We start from the raw sequence: 24,274 nt of genomic DNA on the forward strand, positions 1-24,274 counted from the left end.
TTTCACATTATGGTTTTTCCACGGATGTGTTTCATCTGTGAAAAGTAGATGGAATTTGTCAGGAAAAATGCTCAGAATGATTGAAAAACATTTGGAAATGATTCTGCAGACGCCTATTCCCATGGTCATACCTCTTTCTAAGGTATCTAACTCATAATGATGTAGTAATACCACAACAAGCCACTATCAAACTCTGCTGTGCCATTAATTCTCGGTATGGTATTACGGCACCACTTCAAAGTAGAGCACATAATAAGTTCAGAGAAACGTCAGGAAAGAATTTGATAGAGACCCTAAATAATACTGCAAAGTGAAGTCCAAGAGCCTGCATGACAATATCAATGTTATTGAATTAATAATAGAGTCAATAACTTCTTCAGAAAGACCATGCCATGGCAGTAACACCATGCCATGGCAGCGCCATGCTACCGTTGATGTGTTTTTCAATTCCCCAACTGAGTTCATTGTAAGACACGGTGTCACTGTATGTCTGCGGCAGTCGATATCACCAGAGGTTCAGTCCTGGCATGGAGCCAGGAATGAGAACAACACTGGTGATGTGACTACCATGGAAATGTACTCTTTGTTAGCTTTTCTAAGCACCCCACTAGCATAAAAAAACTATAGACCTGCTTCTTTGAATATGCTTTTTTATCTACTTTTGCCCTAGGAAAAGCAAGGAAAAAACATATAAATCTTTGCTGTACCGAATGTGAAGGTCTATTATTCACTCAAACGTTTATAATACACAATCAGCAATCACATCGCCAAATATGTAACTGAGCATCTCTGAATTAGTACTCATTTGGTAAAACCATGGCTATATTTACACCACAGTGATGCAGCGTGTAACTTACTTTTCTAAATAGATGGAAGACAAGGAGTAGATATGATTCATATTCTGAATGACTGCGTTTAGCTCTGAACGCAGTGTGGGGACGGAAAGTGAAGCAGCAGCTTGATTGAAGAACTCCTCACACTTATCCGTAGTCACCAATAGGTCATCTTTAAGGCGATCTAACTCTTTCTTTAGTTTCTGAAAAATAAATCAGTTGTTATTTATTTTGCAGTACTCTGGCTGACTTCTAGTGATTTTTTGTTGATCTTCTAGAATGTTTACAAATCGAGGAATGCATTTTTCCAATATGAACTTCACAATATTTCCTACTGATGATAACCTTCAAGGGTGAATACAAGAAACTGCTCTGCAACTCCAAAAAGGGAGGTGAGGTCTATTGTAACTCCGTACATAAATACTGCTCCTTTATGCCAATGGCTCACTAACAAATATTACAAATATAGTGCTACTGGAACCAGCTGATAAAATGAAAGTGTGTGTGTGGGTCTGTGTGTGTATGTTTGTGTGTTTTCACTGACAGTTAAAGTGCAGTTGCTCTTAAAACAAAACATAAAACTATAGAAATGTGCTGATTATGATTAGGTAAACTAGCCATTACTCATACCCCTTCATGCACTTCTATGACCTTACAATTGTCTTGGTAAACAACATCACTGATAATATCTCAAATGACATCGTTGATGACATCTATGATAGTGATGTTGACATTAGACTGTGCAAAACGGCAGTGTGTGTGTGTGTGTGCGTGTGTTTGTGTGTGCGTGTATAAACCACATATCCCAAGATCCATTGTTAGGACCTACCAGAGGTTGTCCACCAGGGGGCTAAAACTTGAATAAATGAAGAACGTAAATGACTTTGTGGATTTCAGATGCCTAAAATTATCCTTTATGTATTAGCAACAGGAGAGAGAGGGTATGAGTAAGCACTCCTAAACCCCAGGGTAATTTATGTAACAACAACAGAGGAGTGACTTAGTGAAGGAAAACAATAAAAGAACCTAGGAAAACTACAACCTCGATTCCATTGATTGTGTGGTATTGGTTAAATAAACCTGTACCCCCTTGTGTAATGTGTCTTAATCCTAATCTATGTGATACTGACTGTTCCACTGGTATACTATCTAGTGAATAGACCACCCTCTCGAGGTGCTACTCTTCAACGGAGAAGCTCTATTCTTTTTGAAGGACCCTCACTCACCACTAGTTGGTGACATGCTTCATCATCGGGTCCCCGCAGGGTGACCGAATGTCACCCTAGCGTGCTACAACGCCTGACTGCAGCGGAGCAGGATGTGGTGAGTGGAACAGTGCCCAAATTAGAGGTGACTAAACGTGTGGTGTTAGTGCAAATTTAAAAAAATGCATAGGTTGTAACCAGTACGAAAACCCGCATTTGTTAAAAACAAAGTGAGCGGACTAAACAAGGTTCTAAGTTAAGGAACCCGAGTCCTAAAAATTGGTCGACATGTTTCTGCTGTTTATCATTGCTTTTTGCTCAGCATTCTTCAGGACCTACTATCTAGTCCTCCGGTGGTATGCGCGCGCTAAGGCGCACCCTCCCGAGAGGCTCTGGATGTGAAAAAACAAATTATATGTAAAAATGTGTGAAAAAATCACACATCAGTAACCATGTTCATCTCATGCCATTTGCAGAAACAATCATAGCAACCTGAAAAGAAAAAGGACAGACAATAACACATAATCGGATCTCAGATTCAGGTCCAAAAGACTCGAAGAAGCTGTATTAGATAAAGCTAATTTCTTATATCTCACACAAGGGACACGGACCATCCTTGAATAATGATGGAGTGTCTTATCACTTATGTTGAAAGGTGCAGAGTTTCTAAATTGTGAAAAACTCGCAACAGACCCGGCCAATTCTGCCAGCTAATTTCTTATATATCACACACAAGGGACACAAACCATCCTTAATTAATGATGGAGTCTTTTATCACTTATGTTTAATGGTGCAAAGTTTCTAAATAGTGCAAAACTCGCAACAGACCCGGCGAATATTGCCAATTAATTTGCGGGGCAAATCGCATGCACTTCCTGCTATTAACTTTAAGCAAGAATCGCCTTGTGCATATGGTTAATTCATCTTATATTAGTAACTACAGTCGAGTGAAGATATAGGAAAAAATCAGTTTTTTAGTAGGTCGTGTAAATAATACATAACTTAAAGGCTCTCAATCTGTAACTCAAAGGAAGGCAGTGCGTAATGGCCCTAGTTATTCTGGAATCTTAATTACTCACAAAAAACGGGACATGGACATGCCCCTTCGGTGAGGGTGACGCGGGTATGCTTCACGCGGTGGCTTTCTACAACAAGAAACAAAGGGAGGCATGTATCAAACCACCCGTTTGAGCAGAACAGAAGAAATAGCGTCGCGGAACCGGAGGCAATGAAGTATTAGAATGGTTAGATACAACTTACTTCTGCACTCGCGGCTCCCCGCCCGCAACCTACTTTCAGGTCGGATCCCTCCCGGAAATGGATGTTCCGTGGGGAAGGCAGGCCCGTGTATCTAAATCGACCTGAGTGGCTCGGAGCGTACCACGTGGGATTGTGTAGTCACGTGGTATCTTCCGCTGCTAGAGTCTTAAAGGGATAGGCTACTTCCATAGAATCAAAGGAAACAGGGTGTTTACAGATGCACTGTGATGTGTGTTCGAGCCCCGGTGCCTACACTCATATCCTTATCGGGGTATAAATACTAGTATCATCGTAGTGCCTTAAATAATAATATACACTCACTTTGGAGGATTAATTCTAGTGGGAATATGATGACTATTTTGTTGGAACCGGAGTATTCCCGGTATTACTCACGCATAAAGCGTGCTCTTAATGTGAAGAAACTGAAAATGTGGTACCTTCCGCTGCTAGAGTCTTATAGGGATAGGCTACTTCCATAGAATTAAAGGAAACAAGGTGTTTACAGATGCACTGTTATGCGAGTTCGAGACCCGGTGCCTACACTCATATCCTTATCGGGGTATACATACTAGTGTTTTCGTAGTGCCCTAATTAATAGTATGCACTCACTTTGGAGAATTACTTCTGGTGGGAATGCGATAATGACTACATTGTTGGAACCGGAGTATTTCGGGTGTTACTCACGCATAAAGCGTGCTCTTAATGTGAAGAAACTGGGAACCCCAATCAGGCATTCTTCAATTTCTCATCCCAGATCTTATGTCGAGAGACGGTGGATGATCCACTAGTGTCCCAGTGTAGATATTCACTGTAACATGGGTTAGAGATTACGCCTTGGGCGTCAGAAGACTTGAAATGTTCTCTTATCTGCGTAGGACACTACCCCATGGTATATCATCGTTGAGCCCGACCCTATTTGTTCCAAGGCGATATACCCAACGTTGCTCTCGTTCGAAAAGTGACGCCTCAGACCCGCATTCTTGATGTTCTAGAATGGTCCACTGTAAGTCATTAGGGGTATGGCCCGCATGTAGGAAGTGTACGGTGAGTTTCGTGGTCGTTTTTTTACACCGTATGTTACTTCTGTGTTCACATATTCAGATTTTTACACGCCGGGTTGTCATTCCCACGTATTGGAGACCGCATCTACATATTATAAGGTACACCACATTAGTTGTGTTGCAGTTTCTATGACCGCGTTGTTCCCAACGAGTGCCATCAATCAAATCCAGGTATTTGGTGTTGGAAGTCAGGTGGCACACGTTGCAGTTTCCACATGCAAAATGGCCTTTCACCGGTGGAAGACCCCATACATTGAGAACACTTGGTGTAAAATCAGTGATCTTCTCGGTTCTTGGTCTTGTATGCACCAAAGAGTCCTTCAGACTAGTTGCTCTCTTGTAGGAAAGTAAAGGTTTTTTCCAATTTGTTTTGTTACTGGTTATGATCTTCCAGTTCTTCTTGATGCTTTTACTCACTGCGTTGGATAGTGAGTTGTAAAAAAAAGAATAGAGCTTCTCCGTTCAAGAGTAGCACCTCGAGAGGGTGGTCTATTCACTAGATAGTATACCAGTGGAACAGTCAGTATCACATAGATTAGGATTAAGACACATTACACAAGGGGGTACAGGTTTATTTAACCAATACCACACAATCAATGGAATCGAGGTTAAAATTATCCTTTGTCAAAGGTCGAAGACGGCCGAAACTCGTCAGGAAAAGGCAAGAAATAAATTAATTGTTTCTACAGTCACTGTTGGGAGTGTGGCACAATTTCCTTTTGAGGAGGGACTAGGGATCAGATTTAAATGGCGTGGTTCAGCCGTGGAGGAACGCATCGCCAGCGAGAGCGCCGCTAGTGTCCGAACATGAACCAATTCTGTTGAACGCGGAAACGCCAAGGGACAGTTTGTGTGCCGCCGAAGACTGTTCAGCATGGTCTCCCTGCACTTTTGAAAATGGAGATGCAATGGAGTAAACAGTGAATGCAAATACACTTTATTTTTTCCAAAAACAAAGTGAAACAATGTGAAATCAAGGCATCACTCACCGGAGGGTTGAATCGGAAACCACATATCCCAAGATCCTTTGTTAGGACCTACCGGAGGTTGTCCACCAGGGGGCTAAAACTTGAATAAATGAAGGACGTAAATGACTTTGTGGATTTCAGATGCCTAAAATTATCCTTTGACAAAGGTCGAAGACGACCGAAACGCGAAAAGGCAAGAAATAAATTAATTGCATCTACAGTCAATTAATTTAATCTACATATATATATATTACCTACTGGCGGTCGCCAGTAGGTATATATAGTTAGGATTTTTTCTCTATGGGTTTTTTGAAAATTCTATGTCTAATAACTTTGGCGTTTGTGGACGGAATTGGCTGAAATTTTCAGGAAAATGGCACATTTTGTTTCTGAGCAGCCCTTGAAAATTTGGGGGGGGTTCGTCAAGGGGGGGCCGAGAAAAAAGGGGGGTCCCAAAACGTGTTTTTAACATTGAGTTTTCCATAGGGCGGTTGGCCTCACTTTTAGCCCGAACGGCTGAATGGATTTGCACGAAACTTGGCAAAATTGTAGGGACTGGTAGCCCGATGTGCCTTTTGTAGGTCTCAATATATGTGCTCCAGTGGATTTTGAGAAATTAACGTTTAAAAAAAGATATATATCTGTAACAGCGGACCGGTTAGCGCTCTGGTTCGCGGACTTTTCGCGCAACGGAGCTTTGTGAAGCGAAGCTGATTGGTTCTCCGGCGTCTGTCAACATTCCAAACAGTCCGTAGCGGCCGCCATCTTGTCTCTCGGTAGGATCGAGAGACAAGAGGAGGTCAAAACAAAGGGGGAAATAACTATAAGGGGGCATAGTAGATCCTCGCTGACCCCCTAGGTTTGATGTGGAGGTTTTAAAAGGGCCCCGCGGGGCAAAAAAAAATAATAAAAATAATAATTGAACGGCTGAATGGATTTGCACGAAACTTGGCAAAATATTAGGGACTGGTAGCCCGATGTGCCTTTGCTAGGTCTCAATATATGTGCTCCAGTGGATTTTGAGAAATTAACGTTCAAAAAAAGATATATATCTGTAACAGCGCTCCGCTTCGCGTAACGGAGGTTTGCGAAGCTGATTGGTCATTCTGTCACTGGGCTATAGTTGGGCTACATCTGGCTGATATTTGGGCTACATTTGTTTTTTTGTGTGTCTGGCGGCCATCTTTGGGCTACATTGGGCTACATTGGGCTTCATTGGGCTACATTCGGCTAATTAGCAAATAGCTCATCGCAAACTAGGAATGGTAAAGAATCGCTATTTATTCCTTAAAGTTCGCTATTTAGGAAATGCAAATAACTTTGATGATACATATGGCGGTTCATCTCTAACAAGATAAGAAGCATAGGGATAGATTTATGATGACTGGCGCATCACCAGGGATGTGTTAGTCATTCTGTGCCGCTGTTCCGTCACCTATGGTGTGCTGCATTTACAATGCGGCGCATCACGGGGCAAAAACAGCACAGATGCGTGATGTATCTGTGCCGTAAAGGTGGCGCATTGCTGGAGTTGTATCGCAAGTGTGATGAAGCTCCAGCAAGGGTCGGGGGTGCCCCTGTCGCAGGGTTTCTGTTCTCACACAGAACTGTGGACAGAGGATTGGAACCTCGGCGAATTAGGGTGTCCCAAAACTCACGTTAGTAATCAAAAACTATTTAGCAAGCTAGGTACAGTGTCACATTGGATATAACAAACTCTCAATGTTTAGACAATCCAGAATATGAACTTATAGTACCTCAGGATACGTGGAACTCATGAACAGTCGGTCGTTATATATTTCTTAGAAACCAGAACATGGAGTTAAGAAGAACACATGTGTATTTGAAATGTTTATTTACTAATGCCGTCTTCTCAGGCGTAGTACCTTAGATAATAAAAGTACACATATTATCAGTAGCAAAATTACCAGCATAGTTACTAGTACATAAAAAGTGAATGGTGATAGTATGTTAACATGCTGTAAATGAATAAGAGTTAGCAACACTTATAAGCAGCCGCGGGCCGTGGAGGGAGTTACGGTGAGGCATGGAGGCGGGGAGGGGGAGAAGCAGGGTGGAGAATACAAGTACACATATTATCAGTAGCAAAATTACCAGCATAGTTACTAGTACATAAAAAGCGAATGGTGACAGTATGTTAACATGCTGTAAATGAATAAGAGTTAGCAACACTTATAAGCAGCCGCGGGCCGTGGAGGGAGTTACGGTGGGGCAGGGAGGCGGGGAGGGGGAGGGGCAAGGTAGAGAGGGCTCCACCCTGCTTCTCCCCCTCCCCGCCTCCCTGCCTCACCGTAACTCCCTCCACGGCCCGCGGCTGCTTATATCTCACCCTCCCTAATACACATATTATATTATTTGCTAAGAAGGTCTCTTTGTGTTGGTTTAGGGCGTGCCCATACTTTAGTGTCTTAGATTTGAAGGAATCACATCAGCATACACCAGCTCTCTCTTCATGTGAACCGCATCAACTGTTGTGTATGTGTGTTCGGCAAAGCAATATAAAACCCGCCTCATGCCCAGAATTGGCAGAAGTTGCACTTATGTTATGAGTATGAAGTCGTGGAGATCAGACCTCATAACAATTCTGTATCGTGTTGTTCTTGAAACTTTAGCACTCGCTGTACAGATATAGTTTAACAAGCAAAGCAGATAGTAGAGCAATAACATATTATTCTCATGTAAACCACGATGAACTACTAGGTGGAAAGCTAAAGCAACAACTAAATGTCGTGTGCAGAAGTTGCAAAAAAGGAAAAATGGCGTTTAAACCGGTAATGAGCCCATGCTAACTTAACACGGTGTAAAGATATCCAGGACCTAGATGACACCTCCTCATGATCCGGAAACGAACTGAATAAGATAATAGAAGTGCCATCTCATGAGAGCAGATTGCAAGTTTATATGTGGACGGTCCGCAAGGTAAAGCATTAAAAACTAGGAAAATTCAATGCTAAAGAAAAATAAAACAGCCAAGTACTTTATCGAGTCTTAAGCCAATAGGCAAGGTAAATAATAAAAACTTGACAATTAAGTCAATGAATTGTCAATGAAATGCTAGTACTCAGCATATGAAACATGAAAAAGGTCTATGACATAACTGTGTATGCAAAATAAGCTGCAACAGCCTCCAACAGGAAGTCACCGTCTTCATCCGAAAACAGTTCAGCCATCCAATTTAAAAGCGGAAAAGAACATACGTGCTCTCCCAGCACCGGATCCTCTATCACCATCAGAGGACAGCTCGGTGGGTTTTCAAGAAAGCTGTGTTCCAAGAAAGACTGTGCTGCCGCCAGTAAATTCCAGGGACCAAGTAGTCCATGCATCAATGCCACAGCCATAATCCTTTCGCCAGGACAAATCAACTCGTGAGTAATGATAGGAGTCATCAGCTGATTAAAGTCGACGTCAGGAGAAACCGGTCCGCAGAGACACAAATCAATGGCCCAATCGAAATCACAGGTCAGGCAGTGAAATACAGGCTGGACACAGGTGAAGTAGGAGAACCGAAAAGATAATCCATATGCCGTGCTTAATATCGCCAACGGCATTGTGCCATAATATTCTAGCATGCGATTGCGGAACAGTGTCAGCAGCTGCAGGGTCGGAGGTTGCATAGGAGGGACATCCATATTTAAAAATGTAAAAAAGTACAAGAGCGTCCGCTGGTAATGCAAGTAAAAATGCAATCCACGAACCAGAGTGGAGAAAATGGAATGAAAGGGAGTAGGGATGACTCCAAAGATTTTCTCAAATGAAGTCACGAGACCACTGGTAACAACTTTAAAAAAGTGTGCCAGGGATTTTGTGGAGGATGCGTTAAAGATAGTCGGAAACATGTTGCTGAAATTGAAAGGCAAACCTGTGTACGGGTGTTCGCTATGTGAAGTACGAAAGTTTCACGGGCCGAACTCAAGGCCACCTCTCTCTGAGACAAAAGAGCTCTTATTCTTGTCATGCTGTTGAAACGTGTCCCAAGGTTGGTATTTGTGGCCAGATTGAAAACTCCCTATGTTCATGTGTGGGAGGAAATAGAACATTTCTGCAGCAAATAACCCGTTCACTTACTGTTACGATAAAAGGAATACTTTTAATTAACTCAGAACAATCTTCATTATTGAGCATCAAATAACTACCATTTTCCAACAACTTGAACGTGGGGATGATAGCAGGAACTGGCGTGCCTTGCATCACGCAAGCCATATTTGGTCGCTGTTTGTTGCATGAATCGTGTAACTGTATGTGCCTACACATTAGTGAATGATCTGGCGTCTCAGTGCATTCCTCTCCATTCAGATAAACTTCTTGATCATCTTTGAAACATCTGTATGTGTATGGAAGCGACCAGACCTCATGAACAAAAGCACTACCTAAAGGTTCATAAAGACCTATTGGTATATATTTCATACAATTTGAAAACTTATATAAAGCAAAAGGCAGCGTTATTAAACCGTCGATAAGGCATGTTGCCAAAAAACCCGCAATCCTCTGCTGATGATGTCACTGAGCATGTCATGAATGATGTAATATGTGACATCATCAGTAGTGGATTATGGGTAATAGTATCTCTAGTTTACTCCCCTATAGCTGTCTTTCTTTTAACATAAGTGTGTGTTTCCTTCCCTTATACTTACTGTTTTTGGTTCGCTTCCAGTTCGCGTACCAGCGAGCGAACTAGGAAGCGAACTAAGAGAAATAGAGGTTGGCACAGTTCCAAATATTGTACCAATTTTTTAATAACGGGGAGGTAGTTCTGAAAAGAACTTTTTTTTTTATTTTGCTGAACATTTTTTTACTGTAAGGTTCCCGATTCGCGAAGCGGGAACGAAGAAAAAAAAATATTTAAAAAAATAATTATTCATAAACATATAAAATATATTTTTGGATTTAAAGAAGAATAAATTTTACAGCTACAGATATTAGCTGTTAAAAAACCAATGAAATTCACTGAAAAAACCATAGGTTATAGACCATATATAGTTAGGAATTAGCATTTACAAAACCTTGAAAATTCACTGAAAAAACCATAGGTTATAGACCATATATAGTTAGGAATTAGCATTTACTAAACCTTATTTTACTCACACAAAACCATTGAAATTCCATATATAGTTAGTTGCACTAACTATATATCGCGCACCCGCAATCCACTGCTGATGATGTCACATATTACATCATTCATGACATGGTCAGTGACATCACTGATGACATCACTGATGACATCTCAAATGACATCACTGATGACATCATCTAGTGTCTGTGTGTTTTTGTAAAGTTTAAATACGTTTTACATATTGAAGAATGACTGGATGTATGGAAGACTGAGTGTGTGTGTGGCTGGCTGGGAGGTGTGTGACTCTGTGCATATCAATGTGTACTTGTATCAGTGATTGTATAAGAGAGTAAGTATGTGTTAGTATATGTGTGAAAAGTATGGTGTTCTGTGTTTAACTATAGATGAGGAAATCGAAGTGTGATTGATTCTTCACAGGACTGACTAGGTGTATGAGTGCATATGATAGTGTTCTAATAATAACTGACTGTATGTATGAGTAATTGTATGGGTGAATGAGTGAATGTGTGTGTAGACGTACGAATCAGTGAGTGCGTATGTAGTAACTGGTATTGGTGTGTCATGATGTCATCAGTGATGTCATTTGAGATGTCATCAGTGATGTCATTTCAGATGTCATTAGTGATGTCATCAGTGATGTCACTGAAGTATGGTGTTCTGTGTTTAACTGTATAGATGAAGAAATGGAAGTGTGATTGATTCTTTACAGGACTGACTTGGTGTGTGAGTAACTCCATGGATGAGTGGCAGTGTGTGACTGTCTGCATAGGTGTATGAGTGCATATGATAGTGTTGTAATAATAAGTGACTGTATGTATGAGTTATTGTATGGGTGAATGAGTGAATGTGTGTGTAGACGTAGGAATCAGTGAGTGCGTATGTAGTAACTGGTATTGGTGTGTCATGATGTCATCAGTGATGTCATTTGAGATGTCATCAGTGATGTCATCAGTGATGTCATTTGAGATGTCATCAGTGATGTCATCAGTGATGTCACTGACCATGTCATGAATGATGTAATATGTGACATCATCAGCAGTGGATTGCGGGTGCGCGATATATAGTTAGTGCAACTAACTATATATGGAATTTCAATGGTTTTGTGTGAGTAAAATAAGGTTTAGTAAATGCTAATTCCTAACTATATATGGTCTATAACCTATGGTTTTTTCAGTGAATATATATATATATATATATATATATAAATTCGAAAGAAAGTTACCCCTTGAGGAAAAGCCACTGCAGGTAGGTTAAATCGTTTCTTTTATTGCACATGAAGGCTGCATACAGATTTCAGAGATGTCATCAGAAATTCGGAACTGCAACTTGCCAGACGCGTTTCAAGTCGATTGCGACCCTTCTTCAATGGCAGCAGTAGGATAGCTTCACAAAAGCCGATATCTTGCAACTACTAATACTCGACATTCTCCGCCCCAGTGGGCATGGCCACTTCGCAGGCCTTCTGGTCTATGTAGTTTGCATTATCCTTCTCCAGTGAGTCCGTTTTTGTTGAAGCATTCTTGTTCATAATAAACCACAGTGGGGGGATGTGCAACTTCTGGAATTCTGCTGCATAACTTGCTCCTTCATGTAGAAAACCACCTCTTTCACTGGCGACGTCACTCGACTACACCGAAGAAACGCTGTGTTAACAGCTGGGCTTTTCCGCGACCGAGGCTGGCCGCATTACATAAATTCGAAAGAAAGTTACCCCTTGAGGAAAAGCCACTGCAGGTAGGTTAAATCGTTTCTTTTATTGCACATGAAGTCTGCATACAGATTTCAGAGATGTCATCAGAAATTCGGAACTGCAACTTGCCAGACGCGTTTCAAGTCGATTGCGACCCTTCTTCAATGGCAGCAGTAGGATAGCTTCACAAAAGCCGATATCTTGCAACTACTAATAATCGACATTCTCCGCCCCAGTGGGCATGGCCACTTCGCAGGCCTTCTGGTCTATGTAGTTTGCATTATCCTTCTCCAGTGAGTCCGTTTTTATTGAAGCATTCTTATTCATAATAAACCACAGTGGGGGGATGTGCAACTTCTGGAATTCTGCTGCATAACTTGCTCCTTCATGTAGAAAACCACCTCTTTCACTGGCGACGTCACTCGACTACACTGAAGAAACGCTGTGTTAACAGCTGGGCTTTTCCGCGACCGAGGCTGGCCGCTTTACATAAATTCGAAAGAGAGTTACCTCTTGAGGAAAAGCCACTGCAGGTAGGTTAAATCGTTTCTTTTATTGCACATGAAGGCTGCATACAGATTTCAGAGATGTCATCAGAAATTCGGAACTGCAACTTGCCAGACGCGTTTCAAGTCGATTGCGACCCTTCTTCAATGGCAGCAGTAGGATAGCTTCACAAAAGCCGATATCTTGCAACTACTAATACTCGACATTCTCCGCCCCAGTGGGCATGGCCACTTCGCAGGCCTTCTGGTCTATGTAGTTTGCATTATCCTTCTCCAGTGAGTCTGTTTTTGTTGAAGCATTCTTATTCATAATAAACCACAGTGGGGGGATGTGCCACTTCTGGAATTCTGCTGCATAACTTGCTCCTTCATGTAGAAAACCACCTCTTTCACTGGCGACGTCACTCAACTACACCGAAGAAACGCTGTGTTAACAGCTGGGCTTTTCCGCGACAGAGGCTGGCCGCTTTACATAAATTCAAAAGAAAGTTACCCCTTGAGGAAACGCCACTGCAGGTAGGTTAAATCGTTTCTTTTATTGCACATGAAGGCTGCATACAGATTTCAGAGATGTCATCAGAAATTCGGAACTGCAACTTGCCAGACGCGTTTCAAGTCGATTGCGACCCTTCTTCAATGGCAGCAGTAGGATAGCTTCACAAAAGCCGATATCTTGCAACTACTAATACTCGACATTCTCCGCCCCAGTGGGCATGGCCACTTCGCAGGCCTTCTGGTCTATGTAGTTTGCATTATCCTTCTCCAGTGAGTCCGTTTTTGTTGAAGCATTCTTATTCATAATAAACCACAGTGGGGGGATGTGCAACTTCTGGAATTCTGCTGCATAACTTGCTCCTTCATGTAGAGAACCACCTCTTTCACTGGCGACGTCACTCGACTACACCGAAGAAACGTTGTGTTAACAGCTGGGCTTTTCCGCGACCGAGGCTGGCTGCTTTACATAAATTCGAAAGAAAGTTACCCCTTGAGGAAAAGCCACTGCAGGTAGGTTAAATCGTTTCTTTTATTGCACATGATGGCTGCATACAGATTTCAGAGATGTCATCAGAAATTCGGAACTGCAACTTGCCAGACGCGTTTCAAGTCAATTGCGACCCTTCTTTAATGGCAGCAGTAGGATAGCTTCACAAAAGCCGATATCTTGCAACTACTAATACTCGACATTCTCCGCCCCAGTGGGCATGGCCACTTCGCAGGCCTTCTGGTCTATGTAGTTTGCATTATCCTTCTCCAGTGAGTCTGTTTTTGTTGAAGCATTCTTATTCATAATAAATCACAGTGGGGGGATGTGCAACTTCTGGAATTCTGCTGCATAACTTGCTCCTTCATGTAGAAAACCACCTCTTTCACTGGCGACGTCACTCGACTACACCGAAGAAACGCTGTGTTAACAGCTGGGCTTTTCCGCGACCGAGGCTGGCCACTTTACATAAATTCGAAAGAAAGTTACCCTTTGAGGAAAAGCCACTGCAGGTAGGTTAAATCGTTTCTTTTATTGCACATGAAGGCTGCATACAGATTTCAGAGATGTCATCAGAAATTTGGAACTGCAACTTGCCAGACGCGTTTCAAGTCGATTGCGACCCTTCTTCAATGGCAGCAGTAGGATAGCTTCACAAAAGCCGATATCTTGCAACTACTAATACTCGACATTCTCCGCCCCAGTGGGCATGGCCACTTCGCAGGCCTTCTGGTCTATGTAGCTTGCATTATCCTTCTCCAGTGAGTCCGTTTTTGTTGAAGCAATCTTATTCATAATAAACCACAGTGGGGGGATGTGCAACTTCTGGAATTCTGCTGCATAACTTGCTCCTTCATGTAGAAAACCACCTCTTTCACTGGTGACGTCACTCGACTACACCGAAGAAACGCTGTGTTAACAGCTGGGCTTTTCCGCGACCGAGGCTGGCCGCTTTACATAAATTCGAAAGAAAGTTACCCCTTGAGGAAAAGCCACTGCAGGTAGGTTAAATTGTTTCTTTTATTGCACATGAAGGCTGCATACAGATTTCAGAGATGTCATCAGAAATTCGGAACTGCAACTTGCCAGACGCGTTTCAAGTCGATTGCGACCCTTCTTCAATGGCAGCAGTAGGATAGCTTCACAAAAGCCGATATCTTGCAACTACTAATAATCGACATTCTCCGCCCCAGTGGGCATGGCCACTTCGCAGGCCTTCTGGTCTATGTAGTTTGCATTATCCTTCTCCAGTGAGTCCGTTTTTATTGAAGCATTCTTATTCATAATAAACCACAGTGGGGGGATGTGCAATATATATATATTAAACTGTGACGGTCACCACCAATGAGTCATGACCAAGGAGCATGCTTTTCACTGAAATGCGTTGGCGCTTGTGCCACTGTCGTAGCGTGGAATAAAACTACTTTACAACTGCACTAGAGTGAGCCCATTCGATCCACTCAACCTTATTGAACAGTAAGGAGGTCATTAAAATATCCATGCCCCAAGCTACAAGACTCATCCATGTTCGATACAGAGACATTTAGAAGCAGAGTCAAGACCACTGTATATGCTGGTACCAAAGAAAAGTGCAGCCATTGTCTATGTCCTTCTGTGTCTGTCCAGTGCCTATGCTTCCTCCGCACAAAGCCTCAAACCTGGCCATCATTCCCTGAGCTCAGCCTTCCGAGGTGTACTCATGCTCTGGATTTGTGTCAGTGAGTATAGAAGTATCAGGTGATATACTGAAGATTTAGAAGGAGGTCAGTCCTGCACAAAGCACAACTGATCGGTTGAGCCACAACAACTTATATAGGGGTGTTGGGGCTTTTGTTACGCCATGGAATCCCTTATGCATACAGGCCACTGGGTGATGGTGGGACTAGTAATACATAGCTATAGATCACTAACTAACGGAGAGAAGCCTGTCTGGCTGAGTCAACTGGGTTATGGAAGATTATTTGATGTCATGGATGGAGACTATATTGGCAGATGGGGGACTACAATGGCTGACTACAGAATTATTGTCTGTGCTACACATTTCTGACTGTAGATGTGTGCTGCAGTACTTTGACAGTGATTGTAACATTTGTTTGTATTCAAATGCTACACATACATCTTGGTAAGTGCCATAACTATAACACTTTCCTTATAGAAATGGATAGGAAATTTACATGAGTAATACATATTTTTTACTAGTAAACATCTACTGAGATATCAGAACATTTAAAGGTAAAGCTTTGTTAGAAGACATTATGACTATTTTGATTTCTTGAAATACACTGCATCTTAGGCAGTATGGAATTTTGCAGAAGAAAATGAAAAGCCACCTCTGAAGAGAAAGAGACATACAATGAGGAACATGACATTGTTATTATCTTTATGTAGCACAGTAAGCATCTGGACCTCTCAAGTTACCTAACCCATTCTATCCTTGTAAAGTGATTGGAGAATAAGACATTAAACTGCAGCTGATGTATACTGGAAATAATACGAAGTTCTTGATCTACAAGCTGAAAAATTATTTTCCACAATCATAATCTCATTAAAGCATCATCTATTCCATTAAGAGTGAAGAACAGATTAATTTGTGTAGTTATTATATTTACTCTCCTGTAACCCACCTCTTGCTCTGAGATTTTGAAGACACTTTCATGCACATCATCTCTTTCAAGTGGAGTTCTGATCTGCCTGATCAAACGCTCCTCGCAGGTTTCCATGCGCAGCCTGATGTTTCTGACCTCAGAGATATACAGGTTGTAAATGGACTCCTCCTGTTCCTCTGTTGAGGGAAACAAAGGTATTCTTGATAATATTGTACACTGTCTTGCTAAACATTACATACCACAAACTACTGGTCCTGATTTCTAAAGGCATTTAGAGGAAAGTTAAACAGAGTTAAATGATTGATATACTATAGTTATGTTCAGTTGTTGAAACTGGATTACCAATTTAAGTTTAGAAATACTTCAATTAATATTTCAGTCTTTCCTTTCAGTATGTACTCGTTGTTCAACACCTCTAGATTGCAAGCTGAAATTGTTTGGCAAATCTCTGGGGCAGAACCACAAATAAAGATAAAGGAAATCAGAATAAAATGAAAAGCCTTAAATTGCTTTCTTTCTGTCCACTCATCTACATTCAGATGAACCACTGGTCTTCTCACAGGACAAGACTTTAAAATCTTTGTGAAACGCGGCATAGGAGGCTATTATTTCAAACTCAATAGATGGCACAACAGAACTCTGTTTTACAGTCTAGTGAGAGATCCTTACAGAGTACTACAATGATAAAGTAGGATTGAGATGAGACTTAGTAAAAGGGCACTTTAGTTACAAAATGGTGTTTCCTCATTTGGACCTGTCACCATGATCGGAAAAAACTAAGTTTGCTTATCATTAGATCCGGTTCTGGTATTCTTCAGATGTTGTTTGGAATTCATACCTCTTTCTGCAGATTTTAGAAGCTCCTCATAATACTGCCGGCAGGTATTCACCTCTCTCTCCAGCTGTCCTATATCTGACACAGTAAAGATCTTAGACTCCTGGCTATCCTCTGCAAAATCTTCAAAACGAGACCGTAGGCTGCTTAGAACTTGCTGGTGTTCACCTGGCAGTGTTGTCTTGATCTACAAAATAATGGCATTAGATTGTTACAAACAACACTACAACACTGTGTTTAAACACACAAAGGGTTGAAAGCTAAGATGAAGGACTATAACAAATGGTGCATACAATCTGACATATCTTAAGCAAGTCTTCATACTTTAGATTATTCTGAAAGGATTTTCTACAGTGTCAGGTTGTCTACAATTCTGACACGTGAATGATCTTGGTAAGTGGACATGTAAACACTTCTTGCCAACATTCATGATCATTTGAAAGCTGCTGCAGAATGTGTGAACCTATTTGTAGGCCTTTCTTCCACTCAATGTACAACTGACCGATTTTTCCATACTGCAGAAATAATGCTAAGTAATGTCCAAATGATGCTCTTTCCCTCAAGGAGCAGCATGGCATGCACATGTCCTCCTCTAGAGGATGACACCCAGATGCTAGGTTTATTGTGCTCCAATGCCAGACTTATACACTGTTAGTCTTCAGGCAATGCTGGGTTCATTAATGGGATGTGGATATTAAGCTTTTCTTTGAAAGGAGATCTTAAACTCAAGTCTTCTTGCCTGAAGGTCATTATGTCAGTAATTAGAAATAGGATCTCCTGGATTAAATGCTTTGTTAACTACCAGATATTAAATAAGAAGCTTGCAATGAACAAATAAAAACAGTACAACATTTCTGTACCGCTTACTTATATTAACCAAACTGCATTATTACTATATTGCAATAACTTATTACAAGTATGTAACAGCAGCACAATGCTTGCAGCAAACCCACCATAGCGTAATTAACAGTGGTTCCCTTTGGTTTTCCTTTACCAAAATGGAATCTGATCATCTATTTTTGCTGCCAATAATGGTATGAGACAAGTAACAATCGGTTCTGTCGGGTCAAACAATTTATTTGTAGTATTCAATATTCAATGAAAACAACGTAATTGAATAAAAGCGAACAACTTGAACACAAAAGAGAATGAACTCATTTATCTCATTCATAAAGAAAAAGGTATTTTACTTCATATTTGCAAATTGTTTAATAAAATAATGGCATGAGAGCAAAAACAACTTGTTACAATAAACTTTAGAATAGGCTTTCAAAGAGCATATTTTACACGGACTAAAAATGCATTTGCCACAAAGGTAAGGTTACATGTTGGACTATAACTATGCCCACAGTGTGGATTCCGAATGGTTTGCACACACCTGCTTCTTGCATTCGAGATAGCCTACACTAAGTAATGAATGGAGGAACTGTGATTGTTAGGCTGCCATTAAATTTGAGTAAAAAGTACTGTGTAACACACATAAAATGAAAAGCAAATTAAAAGTCATCTTGTGTTTTGGGACCTGTGTTAATTGAGATACATTTGATGTCATTCCTCTGAAATATAAAAGTACTGTGCGGTGAACTGCAATATCTTCAATAAATATAGTAGAGGGTACTATATCCTGGAAGTGTGTTGTGTGATCACACAAAACTCTGAGAAAAGCGTTAATCACAAATATTCATCCATTGCATTTTTTATGAATATGTTTCTTAAACGCCATCTAAACATCACGCTACATACTGGGAGAGACTTGCCTTGAGAGACATTTATAAAGAATGATTTACTCAGTGAAAGCTCCTTGTTAAAGTATTTTAGAAAGTTTAATTACTGTTCTGGTATTCTTTTAACTTCATTATCTCCCATCAGTGATCATTTTAAATGTACAGGTAGTTTGTCATTGGATAAAAAGTTGAAACAAATGCACTGATCTATTTGCAAAATTCAGGCTGCAGTGTTGTGCAGGGCACAATAAGTAATCAGAAAGGGATTGGATGAAACAAGTACATAAATGAGATGTTCCAACATTAACTGGAGATACTAGCAGTAGGGCTAGAACCTATGGAATTTTAGCAAATTAATATTGGTATAATGAAGGTGTGAATAAAGAAAGTGGTTAAGATTAGCACTCAATTTAACACATTTTGAAAGAAGACCTGAATTTTCCATGACATTCTAAACGAAGGTGATTTCAAGGCAATGGGTTATCAAAGGATAAATTTAAATTAGTCAGTGCTGCACATACAGACACGCTATTCCACAAGTCTCTTTGCACTCCCATTTTGTCAGTTTCATCCAAGATAGCAAAAAGAAACCCTGCAAAAACATCATGCCAGGAAAGAATGCCGAACAAAAACCCATATAAGAATGAGAAGATCTTATAAATGATAACAAAACCTTAACAAAATAGGCTTTAGTGTGAGTGTCAGGACATGGCAGCAGCTTTACAGAATGTGCAGCGTCTAGACAAGGTTGAATATCCATGTTCTCACATAAGGATGTAAGGAAAGGCCATGCTTAATCCTATGCCTTTGCAGAAACCATTGTCCTAGAAGCTGCCAATACATAATGGCTAATGGGTCATAGACATGCTTTAATCTGGATGTTGTCCACTACAAAGCTGCTAGCAACTTTTTATCTAAACACCAGATCTCTGAACAAGAAAAATACAATTTCAAACCTTTACTAACACTTACATTAAAAAGTTATATATCAGTGGGAGTTTGTGGTAACTTTGGCAACATGCTTGTGGTTATTGTTACAGATAACATAAAACAAATACAATCTCTAAAATTTAAATATGCTGGTATCCTGGGTCCTCAATAACTATGCAGTTAGGGTAAGAGAATAAATGGCATATCCATCAGGACCATTTTGGAAATCATTTGTTTGAAACAGAGCACAAGCTATTAAAGAGGGGCTTCGAGCAATTAATTCTTGCTTTTTTTATAGCACTTAATTCGAACGTAAACGTAATATAAAGCAGAAATGGATATTTTAAAACATTTAAACTGTTACCACATCTGATGCATGTTTAGTTGACAGTCTGCTGTCTCTCCCACTTTTTCTCGATCCTTTTTTCTGCTCTATTTTACTCATTTGAATTATCTTATGACTACACATACCAAAGACACATTGCTAGCCCGCATTGCTTCAATTTCATTCATCAGGTAATGGAACGACACCACACTCTTCATGTTTATGTGAGACTCGTGCCATAGAGTTAAGACACTCTGGAAGACTTGTTCAATTCTGAAAAGTAAGAGAAATAAAGAATTTACAATAAAAAACATTTCTTCTATTCAAGTGATATTCATACCAAACATTTCAAAACGACTTCAGAAAAATATGCAATGTAATCGGGTTCTCTTGTAAAGCGCTTTAAAACCCTCCGGCCATGTTGAGCTTAATATGACTACAACAAAAACGTGTTGTGTGCTGCATAGAAATGTATTAAAGTTGGATACCAGTAACCTCTTATCAGTGTTAAATTGAGGGCTGCAAGAGGTATTGACAAAGGCGACAACCACAAAGCTTGGCTTGTTGTGCTCCATTACAGACCTAAATCTTCAGTACAATTATTTCCATACCAACACAATCTTCATAGCCCAAGAAAAATTGTATTTGCATTGAGAAGTGTAGTCAGCCAGAACCCTCTGAACTCAACTTATTGACCCTGATTAGTTAGACATAGTCTTGAGCTTGACACTAATTTCAAATCTCTGTGATACTGGTTCTATTAAGACTATATCTCCTTGATTTGGATAAAAAGGACCATAAAAATCATTGAAACATATGCTTACCATCAAAACTGAGATATAGTTTCAAAAGAACATTTTTGACCTAATAACCACCGTAATCCCGCTCCCTTAAACAAAAACATCCCACAATTCAGCTGTATGATCAATAAGTTATTAACTTTCAGATTCACAAGTAAGCACTGACCCCACCTATATAAAGCACAGGATAACTGATTTGTTTCTTAGATTTTTGCCATTTGTACATTTTGCGGCCCAACCCCATGTGTGAAAATGTGCAACACACAAAAGCACTGAATGGCTTGAAAGACGAGGGGCCTCATTTAATGTTTGGAGTGGCTCGCTAGGTCAATGGAGGTTATGCTATCCTTTCCCTGGTGGAGGACCGCCCACACAATTCAGATCTGCCTCGTGGGACCCTTAAAGCCTACAGTGAAGCAGCTGCACCTGAAGTTTCTGAATAGGCACAGTGATATGTCGCGAGGCGCCATGCTGTTATCGCCCTTCCCTGCTTTTCTCACCAGTAGTTTTTGAAAAATTAACAACCAATGGCCCAGACATGCAGGGAGCTTTCTCCCTGTGGGTTAGAGCCATTAATTGATTTTCTTGTGGGGCATGGCGGTCACTGGCAGAGAAATTTAGTATGGTTGCCGCCAGCTGAGGCTCCCCGGGTATAAACCCCGCTGCTCTCCCACCTCTGAATGGTGAGGGTGGAATGCCATCTTATGGCAGTTCACATGCTTCATAAACCATATGATTCCCTGGTCTTCTGCATGCATATATATTCATTTGAGTAATGGTATCTTAGAAGAATTAGGTAGATACAGGAGCTGATTGGTGCCACAGAACAATCATATGTTTTTTCGCAACTCCATAAGCAACTGACTAGGCATCCTACATTGGCTCACTTCAAGGCACGTGCCTACTCCTACCTGGCTAGTTCTTAGCAATATTGGAAGTAAATGTGCTGGAATGGAACTGCAAAAAGACATAGGGGGTCATTAGGATCGCGGATTTCCCGCTTGAAGCTGCACCCGCCGCAATGTTAAAAATAGAGGATGTGACCGCCACCCTGGCGGTCACATCCTAATCTGCATGGAGGGACCGCCGCTGCCCCTGCGGACGGTCCCTCCTACTCTATGGTGGCGGACGGACTCAGGTCCGTCCGCCATCATAATCTGTCCCTAAGAGCTGAAGTGCACTTTACACCAGAAAAGTCTTATCCTGTTATGCCTTTTTTGGAAAAATAACACAGACAGTAGATACTGGAGTATCAGATGATGTGTGTATGTGCAGACAGTTGAGCTAAGGTTTTCCTGTTATCTCTGGGATGCACACTGTGGACTGTGCTTGGCTGCCATCAAACATGCCAACACCAGGGGTACTCAAAGACGGCATCATTCAGTGGCAGAACAAAACCCTCGAATGTGTGCTTAGAAGGAAAAAACGTTTAGACAATCCTCAGCAGAGGCTCTATGAATACAACACATATCTCTGGATGACAATTCTCAAAAGAAGCTAGCTTTAAAGAAATATGCACACATCTAAGTACACGTTCCCACAGCTACAGCTAAAGGCTTCCCCTTCATGCATACTGTACCTGTTTGCGGTATCTATTGCTTCTTTATTTGGGGGAGGCACTGTAAAGCATACAGATGGGACCATGGCCTCATTCCCACTGGGACTGATAACTTTCCACTTGGCACGATGGGAGTTGCCAGCTAATATGCATTCATCATTTTTGTAAATGGTGATCTAAAGTTAAGGAAACAAGAAATATGAGGTGTATTTGTCAATTAAACCATTTGCAATCATGCTGCTCTTTCAAAACAAGCTCTCAATTCTACAATTATGTCCATCCGTGGCTTGTGCCTCAATGTATGTTTGCATGTTAAAAACAAAAGGAATGAAAATACTGCTATTTTAAAGAAAAGCGTATCAACATTCTGTGGTGCAATATCACAACAGAAGAGATACAGGTGATCACAAAACCTTTCAAAAGCAAATTTAAATGATTTCTTTGTGCACTGATGTTTTCATAATTGCCCACACAATAGGCATTTTACGGAAAGTGTGTGAAGTACAGCACCTATCCAAATTCTCTTTTACTCTATGGCACAACAAGCTTACAACAACAAGCCCGTATCCTGTACCACTGAGTTACTGAAAACTGTGTGGAAGGGGTAGGTGAATAGGTCGATTTACCCAGGTGTCAAATATACAAGTTGGTCAGAGTTTATTGCTAAAGTCTGCTGCGCCAATACATTTTGGGGGAAAAAGCTTGTTAAATACGAGACATTCAGATTTTGGTGTGGAAAATCCAAAATCTACATATTATGCCACTTTTAGCACTAAAAATTATATTATGTGCTACTTATTGCACCTGATAAACTCTGAAATCCAGAGTATCGCTTTCTTTACACTCTGATTTATAGGGCTGCTAGGGCAAGTGCAAAATGTAATATTTATTTTTAAAATTCTCGACAAAGTTACAAGGGAAATAGGAAATAGACTGAAAATTAACATAAAAAATAAAAATAAATTAGATGGTGTTTCATCGATCAGCACACAACATAACCAGCAAAATGTCGTAATTTTTAATCTATATTTTTATAGCATTGCTCTTTCTAACAAAGTCTGGTCTTTTCTATGGTTAATTTACAATTGTTTCTTTTTGACACATTAATTTACGCCCTCTTCTTTCTCTTCTCTTTACTTCTTTTTCATAGTCTTTGTTCATTTTGTTCTTAGATTTCAGGTGTGTATTTTATTATCATACTTGTTGTCTCGCTGAAAGAATTACATTTGAATATTACTTTACATTATTCAATTGTAATAGACTACCTTTGATCAGTCCTTTATAGTGGTTGTTATCCTTTACGTGGTTGAACTTTATTTCAGTTTCTTTAATTAATAGATTTTAAACTAAAAAAACATACAACCTTAATCACCGTCCTGCACAGACATGTATTAAACTTGGGTAATGACATTTTGGCCACACCGTTGGTGGCGCATCGGCATTTCTGAAATCTTTGAGAGTTTTTTGACAAATGATGGGCGCTAACCTCAATCTGCCTGTAGTCACAAATCGCCTTGATGGGAATGGAGGACTTCAATGGACTGTCAGGGTTCCTTGGCTTGAGTTGAATTATTGCCTTCGCCCTTCCGACCAAGCTTGCCACTGTGCTCTTGTACTGCAGGAGCTGGGCCTTCTCTTCCTGAAAAAGGAGAAACAAAATGCAATCGTGAGTGCGTTACTTGGTGCTTTGCAGTATTATACATCGGCACTGAACCTCTCCAGAAAATAGTACATGTCAACACGCATTGCAACTGCCCATTTTATGCAGCATGTCAACACGCACTGCACAAGTCAATAGAAAGGTGCATGTCAACATGCACTGAACCTGTCCATAGAATGCAGCATGTTAACACGCATTGCACTTGTCACTAATTGGATCACATGAAACACAGGCAAACT

The 24,274-nt window shown here is 40.7% G+C and overlaps 1 protein-coding gene across 3 annotated transcripts in view; it reads right to left on the minus strand.

Annotated features, from left to right (window-relative positions):
- Positions 1 to 24,274, minus strand: part of DST (dystonin) — a 1,569,532-nt gene that overhangs the window by 810,383 nt on the left and 734,875 nt on the right. For all 3 annotated transcript variants that reach the window (XM_078647976.1, XM_078647975.1, XM_078647974.1), the window contains 6 exons: positions 23,862 to 24,014; positions 22,397 to 22,551; positions 20,164 to 20,290; positions 17,042 to 17,225; positions 16,222 to 16,379; positions 858 to 1,036 (listed from right to left, as the gene is read on the minus strand). In XM_078647976.1, coding sequence (XP_078504102.1) covers positions 858 to 1,036; positions 16,222 to 16,379; positions 17,042 to 17,225; positions 20,164 to 20,290; positions 22,397 to 22,551; positions 23,862 to 24,014 — 956 coding nt within the window. The remainder of the gene's footprint in view (positions 1 to 857; positions 1,037 to 16,221; positions 16,380 to 17,041; positions 17,226 to 20,163; positions 20,291 to 22,396; positions 22,552 to 23,861; positions 24,015 to 24,274) is intronic.

Source organism: Lissotriton helveticus, chromosome 6 (genome assembly GCF_964261635.1).
Source record: "Lissotriton helveticus chromosome 6, aLisHel1.1, whole genome shotgun sequence".
NCBI classification, from domain to species: Eukaryota; Metazoa; Chordata; class Amphibia; order Caudata; family Salamandridae; genus Lissotriton; species Lissotriton helveticus.